The sequence below is a fragment of the Plasmodium inui genome (assembly GCF_000524495.1).
Source record: "Plasmodium inui San Antonio 1 unplaced genomic scaffold supercont1.3, whole genome shotgun sequence".
NCBI lineage: Eukaryota > Apicomplexa > Aconoidasida > Haemosporida > Plasmodiidae > Plasmodium > Plasmodium inui.
In genome coordinates, this window is record NW_008481837.1 from 998,827 (window position 1) to 1,021,932 (window position 23,106).

The 23,106-nt window shown below is 43.2% G+C and overlaps 7 protein-coding genes across 7 annotated transcripts; 6 read left to right on the forward strand and 1 right to left on the reverse strand.

Annotated features, from left to right (window-relative positions):
* Positions 1-164: 164 nt before the first annotated feature.
* Positions 165-533, forward strand: C922_01061 (hypothetical protein; the record flags this gene model as incomplete). Its single annotated transcript, XM_008816669.1, has 1 exon — positions 165-533. One exon carries the CDS (start codon positions 165-167, stop codon positions 531-533), a length of 369 nt encoding a protein of 122 aa, XP_008814891.1.
* A 1,805-nt stretch (positions 534-2,338) lies between these two features.
* Positions 2,339-5,302, forward strand: C922_01062 (hypothetical protein; the record flags this gene model as incomplete). Its single annotated transcript, XM_008816670.1, has 1 exon — positions 2,339-5,302. The coding sequence occupies one exon, from the start codon at positions 2,339-2,341 to the stop codon at positions 5,300-5,302; it is 2,964 nt and encodes a 987-aa protein (XP_008814892.1).
* A 1,421-nt stretch (positions 5,303-6,723) lies between these two features.
* Positions 6,724-9,336, forward strand: C922_01063 (hypothetical protein; the record flags this gene model as incomplete). The annotated part of the gene is made up of 1 exon (XM_008816671.1): positions 6,724-9,336. The coding sequence occupies one exon, from the start codon at positions 6,724-6,726 to the stop codon at positions 9,334-9,336; it is 2,613 nt and encodes an 870-aa protein (XP_008814893.1).
* An 810-nt stretch (positions 9,337-10,146) lies between these two features.
* C922_01064 (hypothetical protein) lies at positions 10,147-11,146 on the forward strand (the record flags this gene model as incomplete). Its single annotated transcript, XM_008816672.1, has 4 exons — positions 10,147-10,325; positions 10,518-10,571; positions 10,814-10,878; positions 11,091-11,146. The coding sequence occupies 4 exons, from the start codon at positions 10,147-10,149 to the stop codon at positions 11,144-11,146; spliced, it is 354 nt and encodes a 117-aa protein (XP_008814894.1).
* An 857-nt stretch (positions 11,147-12,003) lies between these two features.
* On the reverse strand, positions 12,004-16,468 carry C922_01065 (hypothetical protein; the record flags this gene model as incomplete). Its single annotated transcript, XM_008816673.1, has 4 exons — positions 12,004-12,162; positions 12,314-12,403; positions 12,536-12,612; positions 12,769-16,468. The coding sequence occupies 4 exons, from the start codon at positions 16,466-16,468 to the stop codon at positions 12,004-12,006; spliced, it is 4,026 nt and encodes a 1,341-aa protein (XP_008814895.1).
* A 1,436-nt stretch (positions 16,469-17,904) lies between these two features.
* C922_01066 (T-complex protein 1 subunit delta) lies at positions 17,905-19,945 on the forward strand (the record flags this gene model as incomplete). Its single annotated transcript, XM_008816674.1, has 3 exons — positions 17,905-17,989; positions 18,209-18,339; positions 18,503-19,945. The coding sequence occupies 3 exons, from the start codon at positions 17,905-17,907 to the stop codon at positions 19,943-19,945; spliced, it is 1,659 nt and encodes a 552-aa protein (XP_008814896.1).
* Positions 19,946-21,480: 1,535 nt separating this feature from the next.
* Positions 21,481-22,984, forward strand: C922_01067 (pyrroline-5-carboxylate reductase; the record flags this gene model as incomplete). The annotated part of the gene is made up of 5 exons (XM_008816675.1): positions 21,481-21,600; positions 21,748-21,822; positions 22,074-22,139; positions 22,371-22,803; positions 22,935-22,984. The coding sequence occupies 5 exons, from the start codon at positions 21,481-21,483 to the stop codon at positions 22,982-22,984; spliced, it is 744 nt and encodes a 247-aa protein (XP_008814897.1).
* Positions 22,985-23,106: the final 122 nt, after the last annotated feature.

Here is a 23,106-nt window from a genome sequence, read left to right on the forward strand (position 1 = left end):
AATCAACTTCCCTCTTTTCGGTTAAGCTGCACTTTTGCCAATAATTCATTGCGGCTTTTCGGATTTGCATAATTTTTCCCAAATCGTCTCTTCCATCGCTGCAGCGTTGCTAGCCTTTGTCACCATTGCTGCTCCGTGGCCCCATCGCTCTGTCGAAGCCCAAAATGGAAGCGGGGCAGGTGAAGAAATACTCTTCCAAGTTCGACATAAAGGGGATTTGCATGACCAGCGAGAACTGCGAAAAAGTGTGCAGGATCTGCCTGAAGGCAATTCGGGAAAACAAGCTGGAGAAAGACATAGCTAGCCAAATAAAAAGCAAGTGCGAAAATGACGAATTGTTAAATAAAGAAAGTTCAGATGACCACATGAAGTATCTCCGCATGGTAGACAGTTTAAAAAATGAGAACATTGGATCTTGGCAGTGCATCGTCGGGAAGAACTTTGCCTTTTCTATAAACTACCAGTTTAACTGCATGCTGTACTTCCAGCACAAAATTACTAAATTGGCCATTTTGGTTTACAAGTCGGTGTGATCGCCGTTACCGCTGTTAGGGTTGTTAGGGGGGTTAGGGTTGTTAGCGAGGTTAGGGTTGTTAGCGAGGTTAGGGTTGTTAGCGGGGTTAGGGTTGTTAGCGGGGTTAGGGTTATTAGCAGCCTATTTGTACGCGTATCAATACGTCAATGCAGATGTTTACACCGTTGAACGTGGATCTGCCTTTTTTTATGTTTCATTCAGCATGCTCATTCGGGCGTATGCACTATTGTAGAGCAAAACGCGTTGGCGTTTCTCCTCAAGGACGGAGAAGTCGACTTTACTCCCCTCCCTCACACCTGCACTCCATTTTGCGTTTGCAACTTTTATTTTCGCGTTATTCTCGCCTGGGTACACCCGGCTGAAGGACCCTCGACACTCGCGCGCACGAAATGCATACGATTGCAGAACTTTGTGTGTGCTTACGTAACGCTGCGTATTCCTTGCGTAACCCTGGGTTTGCTCACGCCATTGCCCTTCTGCCAAATTATTAGCACATTTAACCAGATACACCCAGGCGCTAACCATGCAATAACCGTCTGCTAACCACGTGCTAACCACGGGCACTCACCACATCCAGTCGCAGTGAGCCAATGGGGAAAGGAAATCAAGCTTGGGCCTTTGGTGCACATTCGGGAGGAAAAATTGCGAAGCGAGATTTGGGTGACAATGTGAAGTGCATTTTCCTTCTTTTTCTTAAAACGCAATGGGGCTATGAGAGCCAACAACGGGGGGGGGGGCCAGAAGTGAAGGCAAAAAAGAGCTGGCAGCGCTAGTTAGCCGAGCGGTTAGCACTCTGATCAGCAGAATGAAGCAGAGCTCAGCGACCAGTGCGCACATCAAAAGTAAAATGTACGAAGAAAAGCGTCAAACGAGGCGAACCCGTTTTTTCTTTCTCGCGCTGATTTTTTTTAAAACGCTTAACGATGTATATAAATTAACATTGTTCCAGTGCTGAAGGGACAACTTTCTCGATGTGTGAATAGCTGCTGTCGATCGCGGCTCCACTTGGCATCGTTTTTAATCAGAACTGCTGTAGGGTTGCTCGCAGTTGGGCACGGATTCACTAGAGCCCTTTTAGTGTAATTGCCAGATCGTTAAACGGGGGGGGGCAAAAGTACGTACACAGGGATGATGTGTATACGCGCTTGTTTACACCTGAGTTACCCAAAGGGGTAGTAGCCAAACTAGTAGTAGCCAAACGAGTAGTAGCCAAACTAGTAGTAGCCAAACGAGTAGTAGCCAAACGAGTAGTAGCCAAACGAGTAGTAGCCAAACAAGTAGTAGCCAAACGGGTCGTACCCAAATAGCTGTGCCTCTGCATGTTTGTATGCACATAAGGGTTCGAATGCATGCAATGGCGCCCCGGTCGCCGCACCCTTTTAGCGCCTTTTTGACGCTTTACCGCTTCACGCATCGTGTGCTGCGATTGTTCACTCAGCCCTCTGGCGCACTTAAATGTTGACCATTCTTTTAAAAATGTGGACATGGCGGAATAGTGCTATTCGCGGGTGAACAGTCAGGCTTGCTATTACTTTATTTTATTGTACTTCATTTTACTTTATTTTTTTCCCGCCCACCAGTTGTCCTTCGTTTGATAAAAATACATTTTTAATTATCCTTACATGCTCCTTTTAGCTGCCCCTTTAACTGCTTCACCAAAATTCCACCCGCCATTTAAACGCGGCGAAAACGTTGACCAGTTAAAGTCATCCTTAAGACAATCAAAGAGGCCAAAAAAAGCGAAGTTAAACGGGGACGCCACGTATACTATCAATGCGCACCTTTATTTTTGGCTAGCTAAACATGGCGACGAATCGTGTCAAATTGAAGCGGTTTTACAGCGAGCACAATGAAGACCATATGGATGCATTAAATACCCCCGAGGGAAAAGAAAAAAATGTGGAACGGAAAAAAGAACTGCACAAAAAGGACAAGAACAATTCCAGGAAGAATAAATTACGCGTGCTGTCCAAAGGATTGAGCGTGAAAAACATACATAAATTGGAGGATCATTCACAGGAGGGAAAAGTAACAGTAAGACCGAGGAGTCGCCTGAAAAAGAAAGTAATCACTGACAGTAGCTGCGAGGAGGAACACGGAATAGGACAATCCTTTAACAAACCTCATGTGAGCAATGCAAGCGGTATACAAGAGGAAAATGTAGCTTCTGATCGGTGTGCCTCTTATACAGAGATGAAAGGGTCCTCCACAGGTGAGGAGAATAAATTTAATGAACGTCCCTCGAAAAATCAAACGAGGAGCAGATATGAACAGAGTAAGGTAATCGATACCACGGATGAAAGTAAGCACAGCCACGAGTTAGGCAACTCCGATGATCGAGGGAGAGGTGCAAGAGGGGGGAAGATGTCGAAGAGGGGCATAGAAACTTTTAGCAGCACCAGGGGTGACAAGGACGAAGATGCTGACAGTGGAGACGACACTGACAATGACGAACACGAGGATGATCACCGCGAACGAAATGCGAAAAATAAAACGGGAGGAAGCAGAAGTAGAAGGATGCTGCATAAGGGTGACAGCTCGGAGAGGGATCAGCGCGACGAGAAGTTTGGGTCATCTAATGAGGGCGATGATGATGTCCACGACGATAGCAGCTACGACGAGGTGAAGAAAAAGCGAGACAGGAGAAAGCAAGCCCTGTCGAAACTGAAAAAGAGAAACAAGGATGCTGCTGCGCAGAATGAAGAAGAGTCTTACGATAATTACGACCACTCCAGCTTCTATGTAGATGACGATGTGAACTCAGCTGGGGAGACGAACATATCGTACGAAAGCGGAAACGAAAACCTCAGCCAGTTTGACGAATATGCCTTACACTTAAAAATTTTTAATGAGCAGAATTTGGGCAACGATATGATTCAGTTCAATTCGATAAGTGTGAAGAAATCAATCAGACTGTACATTGAATTTACGACTCTGTCTCTGCTATCGCCTAGCTTAAAATATGACGCCAAGTATTTCAAGGCATCCGAAAATGTGAAAAGCGTGGAACAGTCTCTAAAGGTGAAGTACTCAAATATTCACAAACAATTTGAGAAGAAGAATTCCCTGGGGGAGTGTTACAGTTACTATGATGAGGGTCTTGAAGAAGGCGGAAGGACAAACGAGAAAAAAAGGAAAAAAAAAAAAAAAAAAAATCTAAAAAGGTTATGGGAACAGATTAGCCGTAGTGGTAGCGAAGGGTATGCGGAGGAAATGGAGTGTAGTGAGAACCATGGTGATGAAACGGGCGACGAGAGGAAATCCCTGGACAGCAGCGAGAAGGTTAAACGGGAAAGGAAAACCAAAAAGAAAAAATATGTCCTAAGTGACAGCAGCAGTCGTTCAGTTGATGGGAGGGAGAGCACTGACGCGAGTGGGGAGAAATGCACGCCTAGGGAGGAACATGGCTGCGATGAGGAGTACGATGAAGAATGCGATGAGGTGTACGATGAGGAGTACGATGAGGAGTACGATGAGGAGTGCGATGAGGAGTACGATGAGGAGTGCGATGAGGAGTACGATGAGGAATGCGATGAGGAGTACGATGAGGAATGCGATGAGGAGTACGATGAGGAATGCGATGAGGAGTACGATGAGGAATGCGACGACTACGACTTATACTACGGACGGAAAGCGAAGAAGAAGGTGGCGGAGCAAATGAACGACAGTGTCATGTACAAGCTGCTGAATAGAGACATGCTGAAAATATACGAGTTTGTGAAGAAGGAGGAGAACTTTAGTAATTACGATTTTTTGAAGATGATTTGCAAAATCAGCAAAAACAAACCGAGGAATTATTATGATCGATGTGTGCAAAAAATCGAGAAGAAAATTCTGTCCAAAAGAGACCAGTTTGAATCTCATCCTTTTGAAACAAATTTTAAAAATATTTTAAAAAATTACGCAAATATATTCACATACTATCTGGAGTACAATAAAATTCACTGCTGCTGTTGTAACAGAAAATTAAGTTACTCATGTCCCGTTTTTTTCATTAAACCCTTTTATAATTCCTCCGACTTATGGGAAAATAGCTTTTTTAATTTTATGAAGGTAAATCATTTTGAATGGCTCGGAAATGAGCATTTCCTCACTTTTAAAAATCCGCTGGACAAATTAAATATGAGAAATGAAGATGAATTCAAAATGAAAAATATTAAACAGTCCAATAGGCTATTTATAAAGAATCAGAACGAAAAGGAAAAAAAAAATCTACTCATACACATTAATATAAACCATGTGGATAATCATCCCGTTGCAAAGAACGACGAATGCATCATTAAGTACTTGAATCGGAGTGATGAAGTCAGTGCCTATAAATATCCTCCCAATTTTGATGATAAACGGGGGAAGAAAAAAAGGAAAAGCTTTAAATTTAATTTTGAGCATCAATTTAAGGCCACCGAAGATAAGGAAGATAATGTGAATACTCTGATGAAAGATATTTGCGAAAATTTTTGCGACCTTTCCGAGAATTGTATTGAGAAGGACATCCTGGTTTTGCAGCTTGGGTCGTACTGCGTCTCCGCTGTGTACTATTGGCATGTGTTTCATCACTATAAATTTTTTTTCACCAAATTTATTTACTTGCGTCTGCTCGACTTGTACAAAAAGAGCAAGGATTTGTTTCGCGAGCCGCTGCTCCTAGCCTATGTGCTGTCCAAGCGCCTGAACAAGGACCTGTACCGCGACTTTCTGATTCTCATGAACATCGACATTTCTCAGATTCATCGCAAGATCAACGAGTGCAATTTCTTTGTGCGGTGAGGCGGCCGGGCAGGGACGCTCCACTTGAGAGTGTCCCCGATTGTAGCGGCGATTGCACCTGCGATTGTGCCCGAGATTGTACCCCCGATTGCACATATTGACGGCTGATTATCCGTTTTGGGAGCGTAACTCCGCGGGGGGGAGGGTTGCCTATAAGGATCTCACGCTTGCGTTTTGGCAACCACAAAACAGAAAAGGGATGCTGAAACATACAGGCGCACCCCCCACCCGAGTGCTTTTCATCCACGCTTTGCAGCTCACACCGCAGTATCGTGCGACTTTTCCGAATGGACCTACTTAGCGCGCCCCCATAGCGATGCAGCTCGTCCAGCATAAAAAAAAAAGCGGCTTCTTTAAATTTCCCTCCTGTGCGATTATGCATACAACGTACCTACATCCATGTCTTGATTTTTTTTTTTTTTTCCCCTCCCCGAAAAAAAAAAATTTCATATAGGAAACTTCTTTCAACTTTTCACATTTTGATGGCATTCCGTTCGACTGAAATTTTTCCTTAAAAGTGAAAGGAGACGATTTTGTTTTGAAGTCGGCACGTTTGGAGAAGTGGCCACTTTTTTTTTCTGCGCAGTCTGTAGCTATACACGTAAATGCAAAATATGCACACGTTCTGAATTGCATCGAGGTTGGTGGAAAAAAAAAAAAAAAAACGCCTGCCGAAAAAATTGGAGCATCGGTGGGTTCACAAGAAGGTCGTTTTTTTCGAAGAAAAAGGGGCCATCGAGATATGGTGCTCTCTCTCTTTCCCAGCGGAATGTGCAATTGGAAGCTGCGCCCTGTTCGGCATATACACTCAATATTTTAATGACCACACTGAGGGTTAAGATGCTTTACGCTTAAAAGGAAGCTCACAATTTTACGCAAAGCTGTTTTGCTTGAATGAAAAAATTTACCGATGCAGGAACGGAGAAATTGAAGGAAGGGACGCAAACTCGTAAGGACGCCATTTAAGCGAGGCACAGTGAATATGACACCTGTTCGCTTACTCATTTGTCTTTCCATTACGATAGAAAAGGTGAATGAGGACGGAGGCATGCCCAGATCATTGTAAAGCAAGTGCACAATTTGTACCGCAGCGAGAACACCCCTTGTAGTCTTCTTTTGAACAGAGCGAAGGAGTCGCATACGCAGTAGAGAAAAGGAAGTGTAGCAGTACGCGCTGCAAAGAAGCAGTAACAGGGGTAACAGGCACAAGGGGAAAATTGAGGGCACCCGTGGAGGGGCACTGAGTGAGCGAGAGGTCTAATTTGGGGGCACCCGGTTTGTCCGTGCAGTGGGGGTGGGAAAAAAGGCCGCCCAGGCCATTCTCCACCAGGTGCAGAGGCTGCCAAGTTAGCGGCCAGCTATCCACCGAGTTAGCCGGCTCCTTGGTCGCCGCATAAACCGCTAGTTAAAGGGGAGCCCCCATGGAGACCTTCAACTTCGGCAAGTACAACGGGAAGACGTTCGAGGAGGTTTTCGAGAAGCACAAGTCCTACGTCACATGGGTGAAGAATCTAGAAAACCCCTCGGGGTCGCTAATCCAGTTCAAGGAGTATGTCCTGGAGCGGGAAAAAGGGGAACAGGGGCAGCTTGGCCATCCAGGTCACTTGGGCAGAAAATCCCCTGCGAAGTGGTCGCGCGGCCAGGGGTGGGAAGATGCCACTTCGGATGGACAGCAAGAAAGGGGAGGAGGGGACACCTACCGAAGTAGAAACTCGTTTGATAGAAGTCCCAGTGCAGTGCTCAAAGGGATTGATACTCCCGGAGGAAGTTACAAGAAGGAGGGATACTACGAAGGGCTTAAATCGGTGAACAAAATGAATAGCAGAGAGTACAAGACGTACGAGCGGAACATAATGAATGAAATAAGCAACAGCTATAATAAGAGTGAAAAGGGAGAAAGAGTCGAATTGGACATCATAGTGGCGTTTGAAATTTTCAGTGATGACACATTTAAGATTGTCCAAAAGGATAACAACAGCAATGGGGGTGGTAGAAAATTTCCTAGCTTTAAAAACTTCGTCCCGAAAGAGCTCTTTAAAATACTATCCGAATTTAATCCGACATTAAAGAAAACGAACAACTCTTCCTGCATCACGTTTGAAGCAGATAAGTACGAATACGTCTTGTCCAATTTGAAAGAGAAGTGTACCATCTTGGGAGGCATACAGAGCATCCCCAATTTCCTTCTAAAGTGTTTTAAGCAATACAGCCAATTTTCAGATCCGCAAAAGGTTTCCGAAATGACTGCAAATATTCTGACGAGTACCCTATGTCCATACACGAAAAAAAATTATGACAAAATGGACATGCTTATGGGAGAGAAGCTAAGTGCAGAGTTAAAAAATTTTCAAAGAGAAGGAGTTCATTTTGGTTTAAAAAAAAATGGGAGAGTATTAATAGGCGATGAAATGGGATTAGGAAAAACGTTACAAGCGTTAGCTTTGATGGCATTTTATCAGGAGGACTGGCCATTCATCGTTGTGTGTCCATCGTCCATCCGTTTTCAGTGGAAAGATCAGGCACTACGATGGTTATCTCATCTGTTGTCGGAAGATGAAATCTGTGTTGTGAAGAGTGGAAAAACAAACATCCCGAGGAAATGCAAAATGATCATAATTTCCTACGAATTAATAACAAAAAATGATAAGTATCGGAATGGGTACAAATCCATCGTGTGTGATGAATCCCACTATTTGAAAAACTCCTTTTCAAAGAGGACGAAGGCGATCACCCCCATTATTAGGAGTGCAAAGAGGTGTGTGCTCCTATCCGGTACCCCAGCTTTGAACAAACCATCCGAATTGTACGAACAGGTGGCTAGCATTATTCCTAACCTTTTTAATTACCATGAGTTTTGTGAAAGATATTGCTTTAAGGACAAAAATATATACACGAGGAAGATCGAATACGTTGGATGCAAACACACAGAGGAGTTACACCTATTTCTGACGAACACGATTATGATAAGGAGATTAAAAAAAGACGTTTTGAAGGAACTGCCAGAAAAGCTCAGATCTAAAATTCCAGTGGAAATACCTCCAAAGGAGTTGAGCGAAATTCTTACTTATCACAGAAAATTAGAGTCCAAAAAGAATATCGACATTGCGGACGATTTGAACGATCTGCCACTGTCAAGCGGGGGTAATAATGAGTATGGTTATGGCCAAAGCGGCATTAGTGGCATTCCCAACAGGGATGACGAAGACAATGTCTCCATTTCGCAACTATTCAAAATGACGGGCTATGCAAAAGTGAAAGCCATAAAGGAGTATATCACCTACCTTATCGATGCGGACATCAAGTTTCTTCTCTTCTGTCACCACAAATTAGTGATGGATGAAATTGGCGATTTTCTGACAGAGAAAAAAACCATGTTTATACGAGTAGATGGATTAACCCCCATTGAAAAAAGAGAAGTGTACATTAAGAGCTTCCAAAATGATGACCATGTAAGAGTTGCATTACTGTCATTAACTGCCTGCGGGATAGGGTTAAACCTAACTGCTGCTAATACAGTCGTTTTTGGAGAGTTATACTGGGTACCGGGACAAATAATACAAGCAGAAGATCGAGCACACAGAATTGGTACCACCCATGAAGTTGTCAACATCCATTATTTAATTGCACAAAATACCATTGATGAAATTGTCTGGAAAATTATTAACAGAAAGTGGAACACGCTTACCACGGCCTTGAATGGGATGGAAGACTCACTAAATGTCAAGGAGGTAAATAAGTTCGACAAATTTATGACAGACCTAACCAACGATGCGAATAAGTCCTATCCCAGCTCCTTGGTGACAACCCCTAAAGTTAGGAGGAGGTCATCCGAACATAACAAATCAGTTGAAAGCGCCAGTAGTAACACCAAACGAGATAGGGACATACGCGATTTCTTCAAGTCCAGTGTGAAGTCCGACGAAAAGTCCAATTGTGGCAAAAAGAGGTCGTACGACACTCCAACGAATGATTGCTCTTCGGACAGCACCTCGCCACTTATTGTCAGGAAGCGGTACAAAACGGAGTTGCGCTAGGGGGGAGAGTAGCCGGGACAGCCTTTTACCGGGATAACCTTCTGCCGGGACACCCTTTTGTGCCGCTTTTCGCAGCCACAAATTGGCTGGCCCCTCTAAATACTCCTGTACGTGTAGCAACATCCGCATTCACCTCGCCGAGTTGCACATGGCAGAAGAGCAAAACGTTCCAAAAGTGCCACGTTACGCGCATCTTACATAGGCATCTGTGAAACTATGGAGAAAAAAAAAATCATAACACGCGAATTGAGATGTATAACCATCTTTAACGGAAAAAAAAGGTGTTCTCCAAGAAAGGTGCCCCTTTGTGAATATGAGCAAAGGGCACCTTTCTTTGTTTTTATAAAAGTAGTCTCCTCTTTTTAAAAGTTACGCATTTTATTTTTAAAACACGTGTGTGGGTACTTCTCCCAATAGAGTCATTCAGTTGGCTTGTGCGTGGATAAACATACGCACGATACGCACGATGGCACGAGCTGATGGTGTTGCGTGCCTTTTTTTTTTTTTTTTCCTTTTTTAGTGTAAAATATTACGAAATACCGTTAACCTAACCCTTTTTTTGCGTTATTTTTTTAAAACAACACATACGCATGTAATGTTAAGAAGCGTGGCCAGATTTTTAAACACATACGCATGTCACAATTGCGAGCTTTTTATTTGGGCACTCCCCTCTCTCGCTCCATAAAAACACAAAATAAATGGAGGTCTTCCGCCGCCTCTCCACTTTTGTAAACACTGCAAACAATATGAGCTTCTCATTTCGCTCCCCCCAATTCTGACCTTCATATCGTATAAATACCGTTTGCTATAATGCCAAAGTTTAACTTCTTCCCAAAGGTCAATTTTTTAGCCTACATAAAAAGAATTAAGTTAAAGTACAACCCCTGCGCCGCGTACAATGACAACTGCCGTAGCTTAATTTATCATATTGAAACGCAGCAGAAAAAAGACAAGTTCCCGGATCTGGAATACAAGTTGGAGTTAATTGAGTAATAGGAAGAGGCGAAAAAAAAAGAAGAGAAAAAAACGAATCGGCCGACTACCAAACCGTGGAGTGAAATGCCGAATAACAGCCCATATCACAGCGCTTGTCCCCCTCTACATACTCGTAGCTCTGTGACATCCCTTCATAGTTCACACCTTTTGCTTGAATTTTGTTTTTCCCCTTCTTATCAACGCAGTTATAATGAAGAACCTTTGATAGAAATTGAAATGCAAAATAGCAAAGTTTTCAAGTTAGCTAGCTTTTTTTTTTTTTTTTTTCCCCGGGTGTGCGTTTGGCTAGTCGTTTTTTTTGGCAACTTCTTTGAATTAAAATATGGGTTTTTTTTCTTTTTCGTGTTAAAAGTTGCACTTGACTGATTAGCGATTTGGACAACTTAAGGCTTATTCCTTTGGTGCAATTTATGCCTATCCTTGCCAAAATGTAGACCTCTTCACCATTACGAGTGTAACCAATTGCCCTTCACAACTGCAGGTTTAACCCGGAGAATTACGACTTGGCAGAAATTCAGCGAGTGATTGACGAAGATCAGCAGCAGTGTAAGGAGAGAAAAAGAAAAGTACACACATATATACGGGTGTTATGAAGTGGATGCATACGTGTACCTATGCACATGCTGATATGTATGTGCTCACTTGCCTTTTATGTGTGTCCGTTCCACCTGATAAAAAGGAGCACATAATGAACTAGCGCTTTTTGGGTTATTTTTTTTTCTTCATTTTGTTTTTTCGTTTCTTCCCCCTTCCCATAGTGCACAAGAACTTTATGAAGGTAAACTTGTTGGAGAATAATGAGAATTCCTTTTGAATTAAAAAGGGTGCCTTCCTCACGATTTATAAGAATTGTTCGCCCCCTTGCGTGTGGTCAATTTGGTGTACCATATGCAAAATGACAAGTTTGACAAGCGGGTTACCAAAAGAAGAGCCACCAATGTGTAACATCCACCACGGGCAAGTTGCAACACGGAATAATTTGTTTAATAAAATTGCTCCTACATTTGGGGGAAGCCTTCTGAAGGTGGACGCAATAGGAGTGGGCCCCTCGCATGTGTTGATATGCCCACATGTCAAATAAAGAATTGGGGTATTACAAGAAATTAACGATTGAAGAATAACCTGAAGAGCAATTTAGGGAACGTTTTGAAAAAAGTTGAAGGGCGGTCTCGAATTGAGATGCCCTAAAGAAGAAGCAGTAAAAAAGGCAGAAGTAAAGAAAAAGCAGTAACAAAGAAGCAGCAAAGCAGTAGTAAAGAAAAAGCTGTAACAAAACGAATTCAAAACGAATCAGCAAACGAATCGCAAGTGGACCTTTTACGAAACAAATAATGAGAAGGCGCCATGTCGCTGTACCGTTTAAAAGACAGGCAACTGTCTCGCGAACCATATTTTGATATAGAACGAACTATAATTACGCAAATGTACAATGATATCACGCACTGAGCAGTTTGGTAAAATGGCGCCAACTGTAAGGAATGTGCGTCTACGAGATATTCCCTGCCATTTTATGCTGCGCTTTTGTGGTGATGGGATAATTGATTTACCGCTGACCCGAATTCAAATTTGCGCAGGGCGGGAGGAATTGAAAGGCGCAAAATGGGTGCACCCAAAAAGGCGTATGGCACAGACGCGCTACCGACTGGTGGGCGCTTCACTTCCATGGCAGTGTCACTCCAGCTGTATATTTGTTAAAAACTTGATAAAAAAAATAACGCTTTCAAATAAGAAATTGATATTCGACCAGCTCGCTTGTATTTCTTGCAGCAGCACCTCCGTGGTGTTCCTAAGTTTTTTGTCTTTCATTTTCAGCAGCTTTTTGCCGTGCGCCTGAAAAAAAGAAAAAAAAAGAAAAAAAAAATATTATATACATATATACCTACATATGCTTATCGCCCGGCGAACTGCATCCGCAATGAGCGCATCCATCTTGCTGCCTCTACAGGGGGTCTTTTGCACCAATAAAATATGCGAGCCTCACTTTTAAGAATATGAATATGTATGCTTGAATCAGGTCGATGTTGTCGTTCGTTTTGACATGATAAATGAAGAAGTTCATCATGTTCTCCAGCTAAAAAAGAAAAAGAGGGGGGGATAAAAATGTAAATAGGTGTATATGCCTCCACGTGCAAGTGTACACATTTAAGGACGTGCACAGGTGCGTGCTTTGGATAGGCTGAAACCGCGCAGGGAGAAATTTAACCTCGTCCTTGGAGCTCAAACAGAGGATGTTGAAGTGAACCCCGGATGGGGAGAGTCCCATTAGGTACTTGAAGACGTCTAAATAGGGGGTAAACGGGCAAAGAAAAACGGAAATGAATACAAGTACGCACAAAAGAAGGGGCATAAGAGCATTTCTACGGTGCAAACATCTTTACCGCTGCACAAGGGACTGCGGCCACCCTATGCCGCATTTTTTTTCTTTTTCGCATTTACTGATGTACGAGTCCTCGTTTTGGGCCAGCATTTCCTGCAGCTTAGATATGGGCATTTCAATTTTATCCACCTTGGTGATGTGTCTCTTCTTGTTGTTTTTCGTTTTTCGAGGATTTGCTTTGGTCTTCGCGTGGGGGTCGCCAGGGGTGTTCACCTGGTTAGCCATTTCATCAGCAACTTTGTCTCGGACTTGGTCAGTCACTGTGTTCCCCACTTCGTCAGCAACTTTGTCCCCCACTTCGTCAACCAGTTCGTCCCGTTCTGCAGCCCCCTCCACATCGTCCTCCGCAGCCTCCCCTTCCCCGTCGCTCTCCCCCTTGGTAATATTTTGCAAAAACTCCAGTTCCTTCCCATCTGCGTACTCTATATTTCTGTCCAGCTGGGCGCTCAGGAAAAAGGGGATTTCTTGCTTCTTCTTTACGCTCTCTTGTACCCTGCAATTTTCTTTTATCTTATCCAGGAAGATGATATAGGCAATCTTGGACATGCTAAATCCCGACATGGTAAGTAAATTTTTGTTGATTTGTTTCTCGCTGGATTTGTATGGATCCATTAGCTGCGCCGATTTGAGCGTTCCCCTGTCGTTTGTCTCTAAGTGAAGCTTGCTAGAGGAGTCCCCTTCTGGAGCGACACTTCCATTCAGGTATTCATAATCCACGTCGCAATCCATCCCAATGAGTTTCCCCACGCTTGGTTCGGGGCACTCGCGGTTGCTTTCCCCGTCAGATAACTCCTCCATGAGAACAGCACCAAAGGACCGATAATCATTAACCACGCAATTGCTGTTGTTGAAGAGATTTTTATTAGTAAAGGAGTAAAGATAATTTTCCGCAGCGCTGTGTGCAGTGTAGAGATAAACGTCATTATACACCATGGAGGTTATTTCACTTTTGAAAAGCAAGTAATCGATAAAAGTGTTGGAAATAATTTCGTACAGTAGTAGAGTATTATTCTTTAGAGCGAATAGAATTAATCTGTTGTCTGCACTGAAAGTAGCATTGGTAACTGCATAGGCGAAGTTGAACCTTCTGGTTACAGATTTCTGCTCAATGTCTAGGATGACGGTTTGGTTATTTGAGAGGCACACCACAGTGAGAATGTTAAAATGGTAGAAGGAAGCGATGCTAATTTGATCATTGTTGTTATTGTTTTTAGACGCATCCCTATTTAGGTACTCCTTCCTGATACAGTAGGAGTATATTAACTCACTTGTGTATATGTTCCACACCCTTAGGTAAAGGTCTTCCTTACTGTTTGAGGCGGACACGAAATTGCTTATGCCGTAGCGGTATAGCTTCAGAATATCTCCATTTAGGTGCGCCTTCGATTTGAAAGAGTACTTATTGAGTTTGTACTCATTTCTGTACGTTGCCGATTGCATGTTGAAGGAATGAATTTCCCCATCGCTGTACCCCACGATGCCAATGTGTCCACATGTCGATATCAACACGCTCGTTGCGCTTTTTCTTCTCTTTCCCATTTGTCCTTGATCCTCTTCGAACTCGCCATGTTGGTTGTAGTCGTCAAAAATTTTGTACTCCTCCTCCTTCTCCTTCGATTCGCTGGAACATTCCTGCGCGTGATTCGACAGATTATGGATCCAGTTAAAGAGGCCCTCCCTCACTCCGTTGGGATTATCATTCCCATGTGGTTCCACTCCTTGGCCTTTTCCTCTTCCCTTTGCTGCCCCCGTCCCCCTTCCCCGCATGCGCTCTTTGGAAGCCCCACTAATCACATCGCCGGGAAGTGTCAAAAATACATTGTCTATAACCTTCTTGTAGGAGGAGGCAAAGTAAACTCGGAGAGAGTCCCTGACACACACGAGGATGTTATTCCAATCGTAGTGCCTATTTGGATTAATGTCAAAATCGATGATGGTCCTATCTAGGAGGTTAATTTTTTTGTTCCATGAAAAGTCTTTATTCTGTTCAGGGCAATGTGGGTTTATGATGTAGAGATTTCCTTCCCGTTTCTTTGCCTCATTTGCAGAGACCAATATTTTGAATTTCTCGTCGTCGAGATATTTTACATTATTGATGAGTCCAACGCAACTGTTTCTTCTCTTCATAACATCCAAGGTGAAAGTAGACTTATGCAAATTGAGCAGATTTATTTTGTTGTCTCTTTGGCCAACTGTGAATAGGTACTCCCCCCCTTGAGGAGGTATCAATATGGCCTTCACACAATCGTGAGCATCTCGTAAAATGAAATAGTTACTGCTGTTCGGATCGATCATAATAATCTTCCCTAACTCGGTGCCTACCAAGATGACTGACATGCTTTCAGCATCATACGTGTAATTGTAGAACTGCACACAGGTAATTTTGTCCTCATTCATGTGTATATTCTTTGAGTACACCAGTTCGTCTCTGTCCGTGCTGATTATGTAAAGCTCATTGGCTGATGTTACGATGCACAGCTGATCCTTCTTCGTTGTCAGGGTGATAAATTTTATGTTTTTTTCGTTTCTTAAATTAACGCTCCGGAGAGCCCTATACTCGTGGATGATTTTCTCCTTGTTGATGTTGTATAGATATATTTTATTTTCACTCGTTAGGATGATCACTTTGTTTATGTACCCTGGGGGGTGGATGACGGAGCGTATTTCGACATCGGAGTGGTCGTCAAATAGGAGGATCCTTTTGAAGAGGTGCTTCTTTCCGTTTGGGCAGCCACTCAGGGTGGGGTCCCCAGAGAGGGGGGCTTCATCTCTCCCCATGGCTGCGTTATCATCATCATGGTTCGGTTCTCCCTCCTTCGCTTCGTTCGCCACATACGATGGGTTTTCTCTCCCCATCGTTGCGTTAGCCTCATCATGGTTTGCTTCTCCCCCCTTCGCGGCTTCCTCCTCATCAGGGTTCTCTTCTCCCCATTGGTCTCCATGCCCCACCTCACTGCAGGACTCGCTAACAAAATCGTCGCCATCGCATCCCTCCTTGTACACGTCGTTCCATATGACTATCTCCTTTTTGCTATACGTCAGCAGGTAATCATACACAGTCAAAATATTCACAATGTTACGGAAGTCCTCCTCCAAAGAGAAGATCTTTTTCCCACCAGACTCATTAACCTTGTAAACCTTTTTTCGGAAAATGACGTAGACGTACCCATTAGCGCAGTACAAATTTTGTATGTCTTCTGGATAGTGCTCAGATGTGTAGGCTTTCCTCAGTTTATGTGGGTCCAGGACATAAAATGCGTTTTTAGCACTTGTGATGACGAAACACTGTTGTCCTTTCATGGACAAGCACATTACTCCATTGTGGACAACTAGCCCGATAGTCCCATTGGACATAAGCAGGTTGCTTTGTTTGTGAATTTTTCTTCTACAAAATTTAACCGATCTGTGAACTTCCTCCTGGATATCTCCTTCATTCGTCTCCTTCGCTGCGTCCCCATTCGTGGAGTCATCGCCTCCTTTGGGGAGAGCTTCTACCGCCCAATTGGATTGCCTTAGTCCATTCGCCTTTGCTCTATCTTTGAAGAATTCATTCTTTACATAAATATTGTTAATCTCTCCATTGTTTAATTTGGTTACTCGGTACTTGTTCAGTATGTTTCTCGACTTTTTTGTGGATTCCTCATTGTTTGCTTTGCTACTCTGTTGGTGCTGTTGGTTCGCTCGGCCGGGCTTCTTTTCTGAGGCAAAAACGTCACTCAGTTTAAGCGCCACGTGCGGGGGGTTCTTCTCGATGCCCATGTTGCCGCGTTGTTCGCCTCGCCCGGTCGGGGATGCTAACTAGCGCATGCAGAGGCGCAGATGGCGCAGCGTGATGAAGAAGCGACCAGGCAAATAAAGCCAACATGCGTCCCTGCAGAAGGTCACTCCCTGCGGGCCTCGCTCAAATCATCGTCGCGAGTATGGACCACTGAGAGAGAAATTACGGGTGGAGTTCCACTTTGGTCCAAATAAACAAATGGGCAAAGTGAAAACGCTGGGAGCACTTTTTCTATAGGAAAAGGAAAGTGGCCAGGGAACAAACGCGCCGCTCTCAAAAGTGAACAAGAGTCGTATGAGAGCAGTATGGGCTCAAAGAACGAACGAAGTTAATTCCAAACTTTATTATGTTTATCTTTTCGCCTGTAACGTAGCTACGGACATGTATTGGTACGCAAGCGTAAAGCCAAGCAGCTGTAATGTGGTCTTCACATGACATGCACTACGGATAAACAAAAAAAGCAAAAAAAAAAAATTGACAAACTGTAAGTTGGAAAATTCAAGGCGTTACATTTTATTTGTAGTATTTTCCCCATTCAGGGAGAAAAAAAAAACAGGATATGAAAAAAAAAAAAAAAAAAGGCATACTAATTGCGTTTTATATGCGTATTGCCTATATAGTGCCGTGGTTCTGTACACCGCCCTGGTGGCGACAACAATCCAAGGGAGAGGTGGGCCCGCCGTGCCACATCGGCACAGTGGCGTACGAAAAAATACAGCATAATGACATACGTACTTTGTACGCATAAAATAATTGTGCAGGGGCAGAAAAAAAAAATAAAAACATGTGGACTGTTATCAGCACATATTTTTTCTCCACCTTTTGAGAATTTAGCGAAAAAATTGTCACTATTTATTGTTCCCTTTTGTAGAAATTTTATTTCGCTTACTTTTTTTTTTTTTTTTTGACATACCCTTTTTTTTTTTTCTCTTTCTACATTCGTGCGTTCCCCTATAACTTTGTTTTAGTTGAAGGAGAAAAAAATCTATAACTGCAGAAAGTGTTTTTTTTTTTTCTTTCTGGATTGTATCACCTTTGCAAAGTCTTAACTACTTGGAACAGACACTACTCCCTCGTAAGGGCATAAAGCGCATATCAACATCCAACCCGGATTGAGGATAAGCCACACACAAAAGGAGAAACAAAACAGATAACCCTGTACAGTAGCATCAATAAAAATGGCTGACGTTGCAAGTAATACAATTCGTGTGAGAAATGTTCTTATGAAGAGGGACATTCTACATGTGAGGAGGGACTACCTAACGGGTGCCCCTCCGTATGATTGCTCTGTGTTATGTGGAAATGAGTGAAGAGGGCTGTTTTTCTGTTTTTTTTGAGGGGATTATTTTCCTCCCTGGACGTAGTTCCCTCTCTTTTTTTTTTTTTGCTATGCATTTCCTTTTTGGGTGTATTCAAAATGGTTGACCTGCTGCTACACCAACGGTTTGATGTGCCTGCCTCTTTCTTCAAAGATGGCCATACGGATGAGCTCTCCCCGTCTAGTACACATTAACGTGTTGCTCTGTTTGTTTTTACCACTCATCGTGTGCACGTGTTAATGCGACTGCGGCAGGATTGTGATGGGGGTGCCTCATCCGTAGGCTGCACGTTCCTTCGCAGTTACTCCATCATAGCGTCGTAACTTTTTCGTAATCCTTTTTCGCCACGTCTTTTATTTTATTTTATTTATTTTTTTTCTTCCTTTGTTCCCCTCTTTGCAGAAAACAGGAACACGGAGAACTTGAACAGAAATGAAAAACAAAGCGACGTGAGGCAGATGAACATTTTGGCGGCGAAGGCCGTGGCGGACGTGACGAGGACTAGCTTGGGTCCGAAGGGCATGGACAAAATGGTTCGTGTGCGTGTGCCTCCGTTGCACAATGGCGATTTATTTTTCCCCTTTCTTAGTGCGACATCTGTACCACCACCCCGTTACGTAATTTTGTTTACCTGTTACGTAATTTCGTCTACCCCTTACGTAATTTCCTCCACACCTCTGCTTAATTCCCCTTCAGATCGAGGACGGAAAAGGAGGAGTGATCATCACGAACGACGGAGCGACGATCCTGAAAGAAATGGCCGTGGCGCACCCAACGGCAAAAATGATCGTGGAGCTGAGCAAGGCGCAGGACGTAGAGGCAGGGGACGGAACGACCTCGGTAGTGGTCATGTGTGGATCTCTCCTAAATGTGTGCAAAGCGTTGCTAGATAAAAATATCCATTGCCAAAAAATTTCGGAAAGTTTTTTCGAGGCGTCTCTGAAAAGCGAAGAAATATTAAGAAACATGTCCATCCCAATAGATCTCAATGACAAAAATATGTTAATCCAAAATGCGATAACGTCGTTGAACTCGAAGGTGGTGTCTCACAATTCATCCCTCTTGGCTCCAATAGCTGTAGATGTTATTTTAAAAATCACCGATATTAATAAGGACAGGAATGTAGACCTGAATAACATCCGAATTGTGAAAAAACTGGGAGGCACCATTGAAGACACAGAAATTGTGGATGGCCTGATATTTACAAGCAACAAAATTAGCAAGAGAGCACACGCAATAAAGAATTTATCCCAAGCGAAGATTGGACTCATACAGTTCTGCCTGTCTTTACCCAAAACAGATATGGACAACACAGTGGTGGTGAAGGATTATAACAGCATGGATAGACTGCTCAGAGAAGAAAGAGTAATAATTGCAAAGATGATTAAAAAAATTGCCTCCACTGGTTGTAACTTATTGCTGATACAGAAGAGTATTTTACGCGATGCAGTGAACGATTTAGCTCTGGACTTTTTATCAAAGTCAAAAATTATGGTTATAAAAGACATCGAAAGGGAGGACATAGAATTCATTTCGAAGACATGCAATTGTGTTCCTGTTGCTAGTCTGGATTATTTCACTCCGGATAAGTTAGGCTATGCTGAGAGCGTCGTCACCGAATCGATTGGGTATGGTGAAATTGTTAAAATTACAGGAGTGGAGTCAAAGAATACCATTTCTGTTTTGTTGAGAGCTTCAAATAATCTCATGCTTGACGAAGCGGAAAGGTCGCTACACGATGCGCTCTGCGTTGTTCGAAGCTTAATTAAAGAGAGGGCCATTCTACCTGGAGGAGCTGCCCCAGAAATGGAACTGTCCCAGAAGTTGTACCAGTGGGCAAATACTCTTAAAGGCTCGAAACAAATCTGCGTTAAAGCCTTTTCAGATGCATTGGAATTAATCCCCTACACGTTAGCAGAAAACGCAGGCCTATCACCACTTCACATTGTCACCGAATTGAGGAACAAACATGCAGAGGGACATAAATACTTCGGGATAAACATTCGCACAGGAACCATATCTAATATGATCGATGAAAACGTCATACAACCTTTGCTAGTCACCTCCACGGCGATTAAGTTAGCGACTGAGTCCGTCATGATGATTCTCAAAATTGACGATACGGTCATCTGTAGGTAAACTGCTACCCCCCACTGCCACTCTCAATTGGGGAATTCACCCAAAATCTCTCCTCCCAGAAAAAAAAAAAAAAAGAACAAAGGGGGTTCTCTTGAAAGAGCAGAAATTGTGTCGGATTTACTGCCCAGTTTGGAAGTCATCCCAAACGTGTAATGTTCAACTATACAATGGGCCCCTTTTCGCAAAGCGAGCGGTATAGCAGACAATTTAGGAGAGGGATGACCATCCAAGTCCAGTCCCCTTGTTCAGTCACACCGTTCGATGTGCAAATGAAAATGTAGCTCTATGTCTGTCCGCGCGAGCTTCCTAAATAATAGCCGTTCTGTGATTAATGCTCCATATTCCTGTTACACTGTTGCATACTTTTCCAGCCAGGCGTGTATATTATATACGTTGAGGGACCCATCACGGGTATCTAAGCAGGTGAGTGCTACTCCCCCAATCCTCCTCTGTTGTTTCCTTCCATGGCCATGACAAACTGAGAATACACATAACGTATGCATCATCAAAACGGTAGCCCTTTCGGTGACCCGTTAGGTACCCCTTTCTTTTTTTTTTTTTTTTCGAACCATTTTTTACCCATATATTTATCTTAAAAAAAAAAAAAAAAACGTAAACTATGCAACTAATACGCAAATCGTTTCTTATTCATTATGAGGAAAGGAGAGGCGCACAGTTGGGTGCGTTACTTCTCTGCGTAGTAGCTCTCGAAGCGGAATCATAAAAAAGGAATACGCGGCATGATTTACAAAATTGTGTGTTTTTCAGTGTCGAATAGTCCTATGTTAGCATGCGTAGGGACGTTAATAAGGATAGGGGAGGATCAATTTGTTTGTAGTTCATGCGGTCGTTCCGCACAAGGGGCGTAGAAAATTGCGCTGCCTGCGGCAATGTGTTAGGAGATGGAGAGAACGTTCCTCTAGAAGTATCACTCTTTCATCAGTTGCGCTGGCCCAGATGTGTTATGATGATTACTTTTCTTCCCCGCTTGTTAGCCCCATTTTATGAGTAATTATTTATACTCTTTTTATAAATAGAACAATTTTTTCTCATCGCAATAACCATCCCAACATTTTACCACCGATAGGAATTTTCTCCCTATCTTGGCTTTCAATCGATACGGTAAGAAAAAAAAAAAAAATAGAAAACTGGGAAAAGTAGTGCCCCCCTTGTACTGTTTTGCAAAGTCTCTTTTCGTAAATTCAGCTCATCGAAGCAGCCGCTGCAACAGAATGGAAAATATTCGCGTGGGTAAGTTATTCGTTTTTCTTGTTTTTTTTTTTTTTTCGTTAACCCTAATGATGCCTGGACGTCCCCCTATATGTGTATATACGTGCATATGAGCGTGCCGTCATGCATACCCTCCCTTTTGGAGGCCCCTTGCTCCTCAACGGGTAGCGTGTCCCACTAGGACTTTCAAAAATGAGCCAAGCCTTTAGAGTTAAGTGCCCAACATAGTCTCTTACCGTTTTGTAAAACTTTCCTCCCTGCACGTTTTCCCCTCCATATGTTAAGGATTCATCGGTCTAGGAAAAATGGGCTCGCCGTTAGCCTACGGCATACAAAGATCTAAGCTCATTGGGAATCAAAATATTTATTACCACACACCGGGGAAGAAGGAAGTTCCCTTCCATTATCTCGAATCTAATGAAGTGGTACGAGGATATGGACGTTCGCCATGGAAGTTGCGAAAGATTGGCCATGCATCTTTGATAAGCAACTCTACGATGGCACGTCATCCACAATAATCATCGTAATGTTATGAACAAAATGGACACTCCACCCCCCCCGTCTTTCTGCAGGTTGTCAAGACGTGTGACATAATTGTGCTAGCCGTGAAACCAGACGTTGCTGCAAAAGTACTGCTGGAAATTAGGGTACCAAAAAGAGAGAGGACAAGGAGGTGCAGGTGTTCTTCGCTGTGGCGACTGAAAAATGTGGAAAATAAAATCCACAGGGGCTTTGCAAGTGCACATAGATGCTCATATTTTACTGTGTTTGTATATTCGAGAGTTCACTTGCTACATTCTACTGTGCATTTTTCAACCGACGCGTTATACCCTCTTCTTTTTACCCCTCACATTTCATTCCCCCCTTTTTACCCCCCTTTTTATGTTTCCATTTAAAGCAATACGCATCCAATAAATTGCTCATTTCCATTTGTGGGGGACTGAACTTAAAAACCCTGGAAGAGGTACCCAATGAAGAAGCTATTTTTTGTCCATTCGATTTTATCTCCTCCAGAGGGATGCGCTGCATGAGTACAGCAAATATATATATGTGTGTATATATACACATATATATATGTATATATGTGTGTATATGTACATGTCTGTATGTGCACATAGGTGTAGTGTATCCATCACCGCTCCCCCCGAATGACTGGCCCGATTTACATTATCCCTATTGGCACTTCCCCTCGCAGATGGTGGGAGTACCCACCAAAATCGTGAGAATCATGCCAAACACGCCATCCCTGGTTGGACAAGGCTGCCTTGTTTTTTGTGGAAATATTCATGTAGACGCAAGAGATACACAGAAGGTAATCGATATTTTCAGCGCATGTGGAGTTATACAAGAAATAAAAGAAGCAAACATGGACATAGCAACGGCCATCTCTGGTTGTGGGCCAGCTTATATTTTTTTATTTATTGAAAGTTTAATTGATGCCGGGGTTAAGAATGGGCTAAATAGGGATGTGGCAAAAAACCTGGTTCTGCAAACAATCCTTGGATCTATTCACTTGGTTAAGGCTTCGAGCCAGCCCATTCAGCAGCTGAAGGACGACGTGTGTACCCCCCATGGGATTTCCATCGCGGGCTTGTGCACCTTGGAGAAACACGCATTCAAATATGCAGGTAAGGAAGCGCGACGGAGTTTATTCGGTGAAGCGTATGCGGGGTGTAAAAATTGTACACAACTCACTCTCCTTCCCCTGGTACTCGTCATATTCCTTTTTTTCTCTTTTTTTTCCTTATCCCCTACGCAGTCATGGATGCAGTGGAGAGTGCCTACAAAAAATCCAAGTCAATGCACTGAACGGTAAAGCCCATGAGATAGCATCCCGCGTCCTGTGCAATCGCGCCGCTTCTACGAGGCGAACATCTTAGCTGCTTCTACATCCTCAGGGAAGAACTTAAAGATTCGTTCGTCTGATTTAG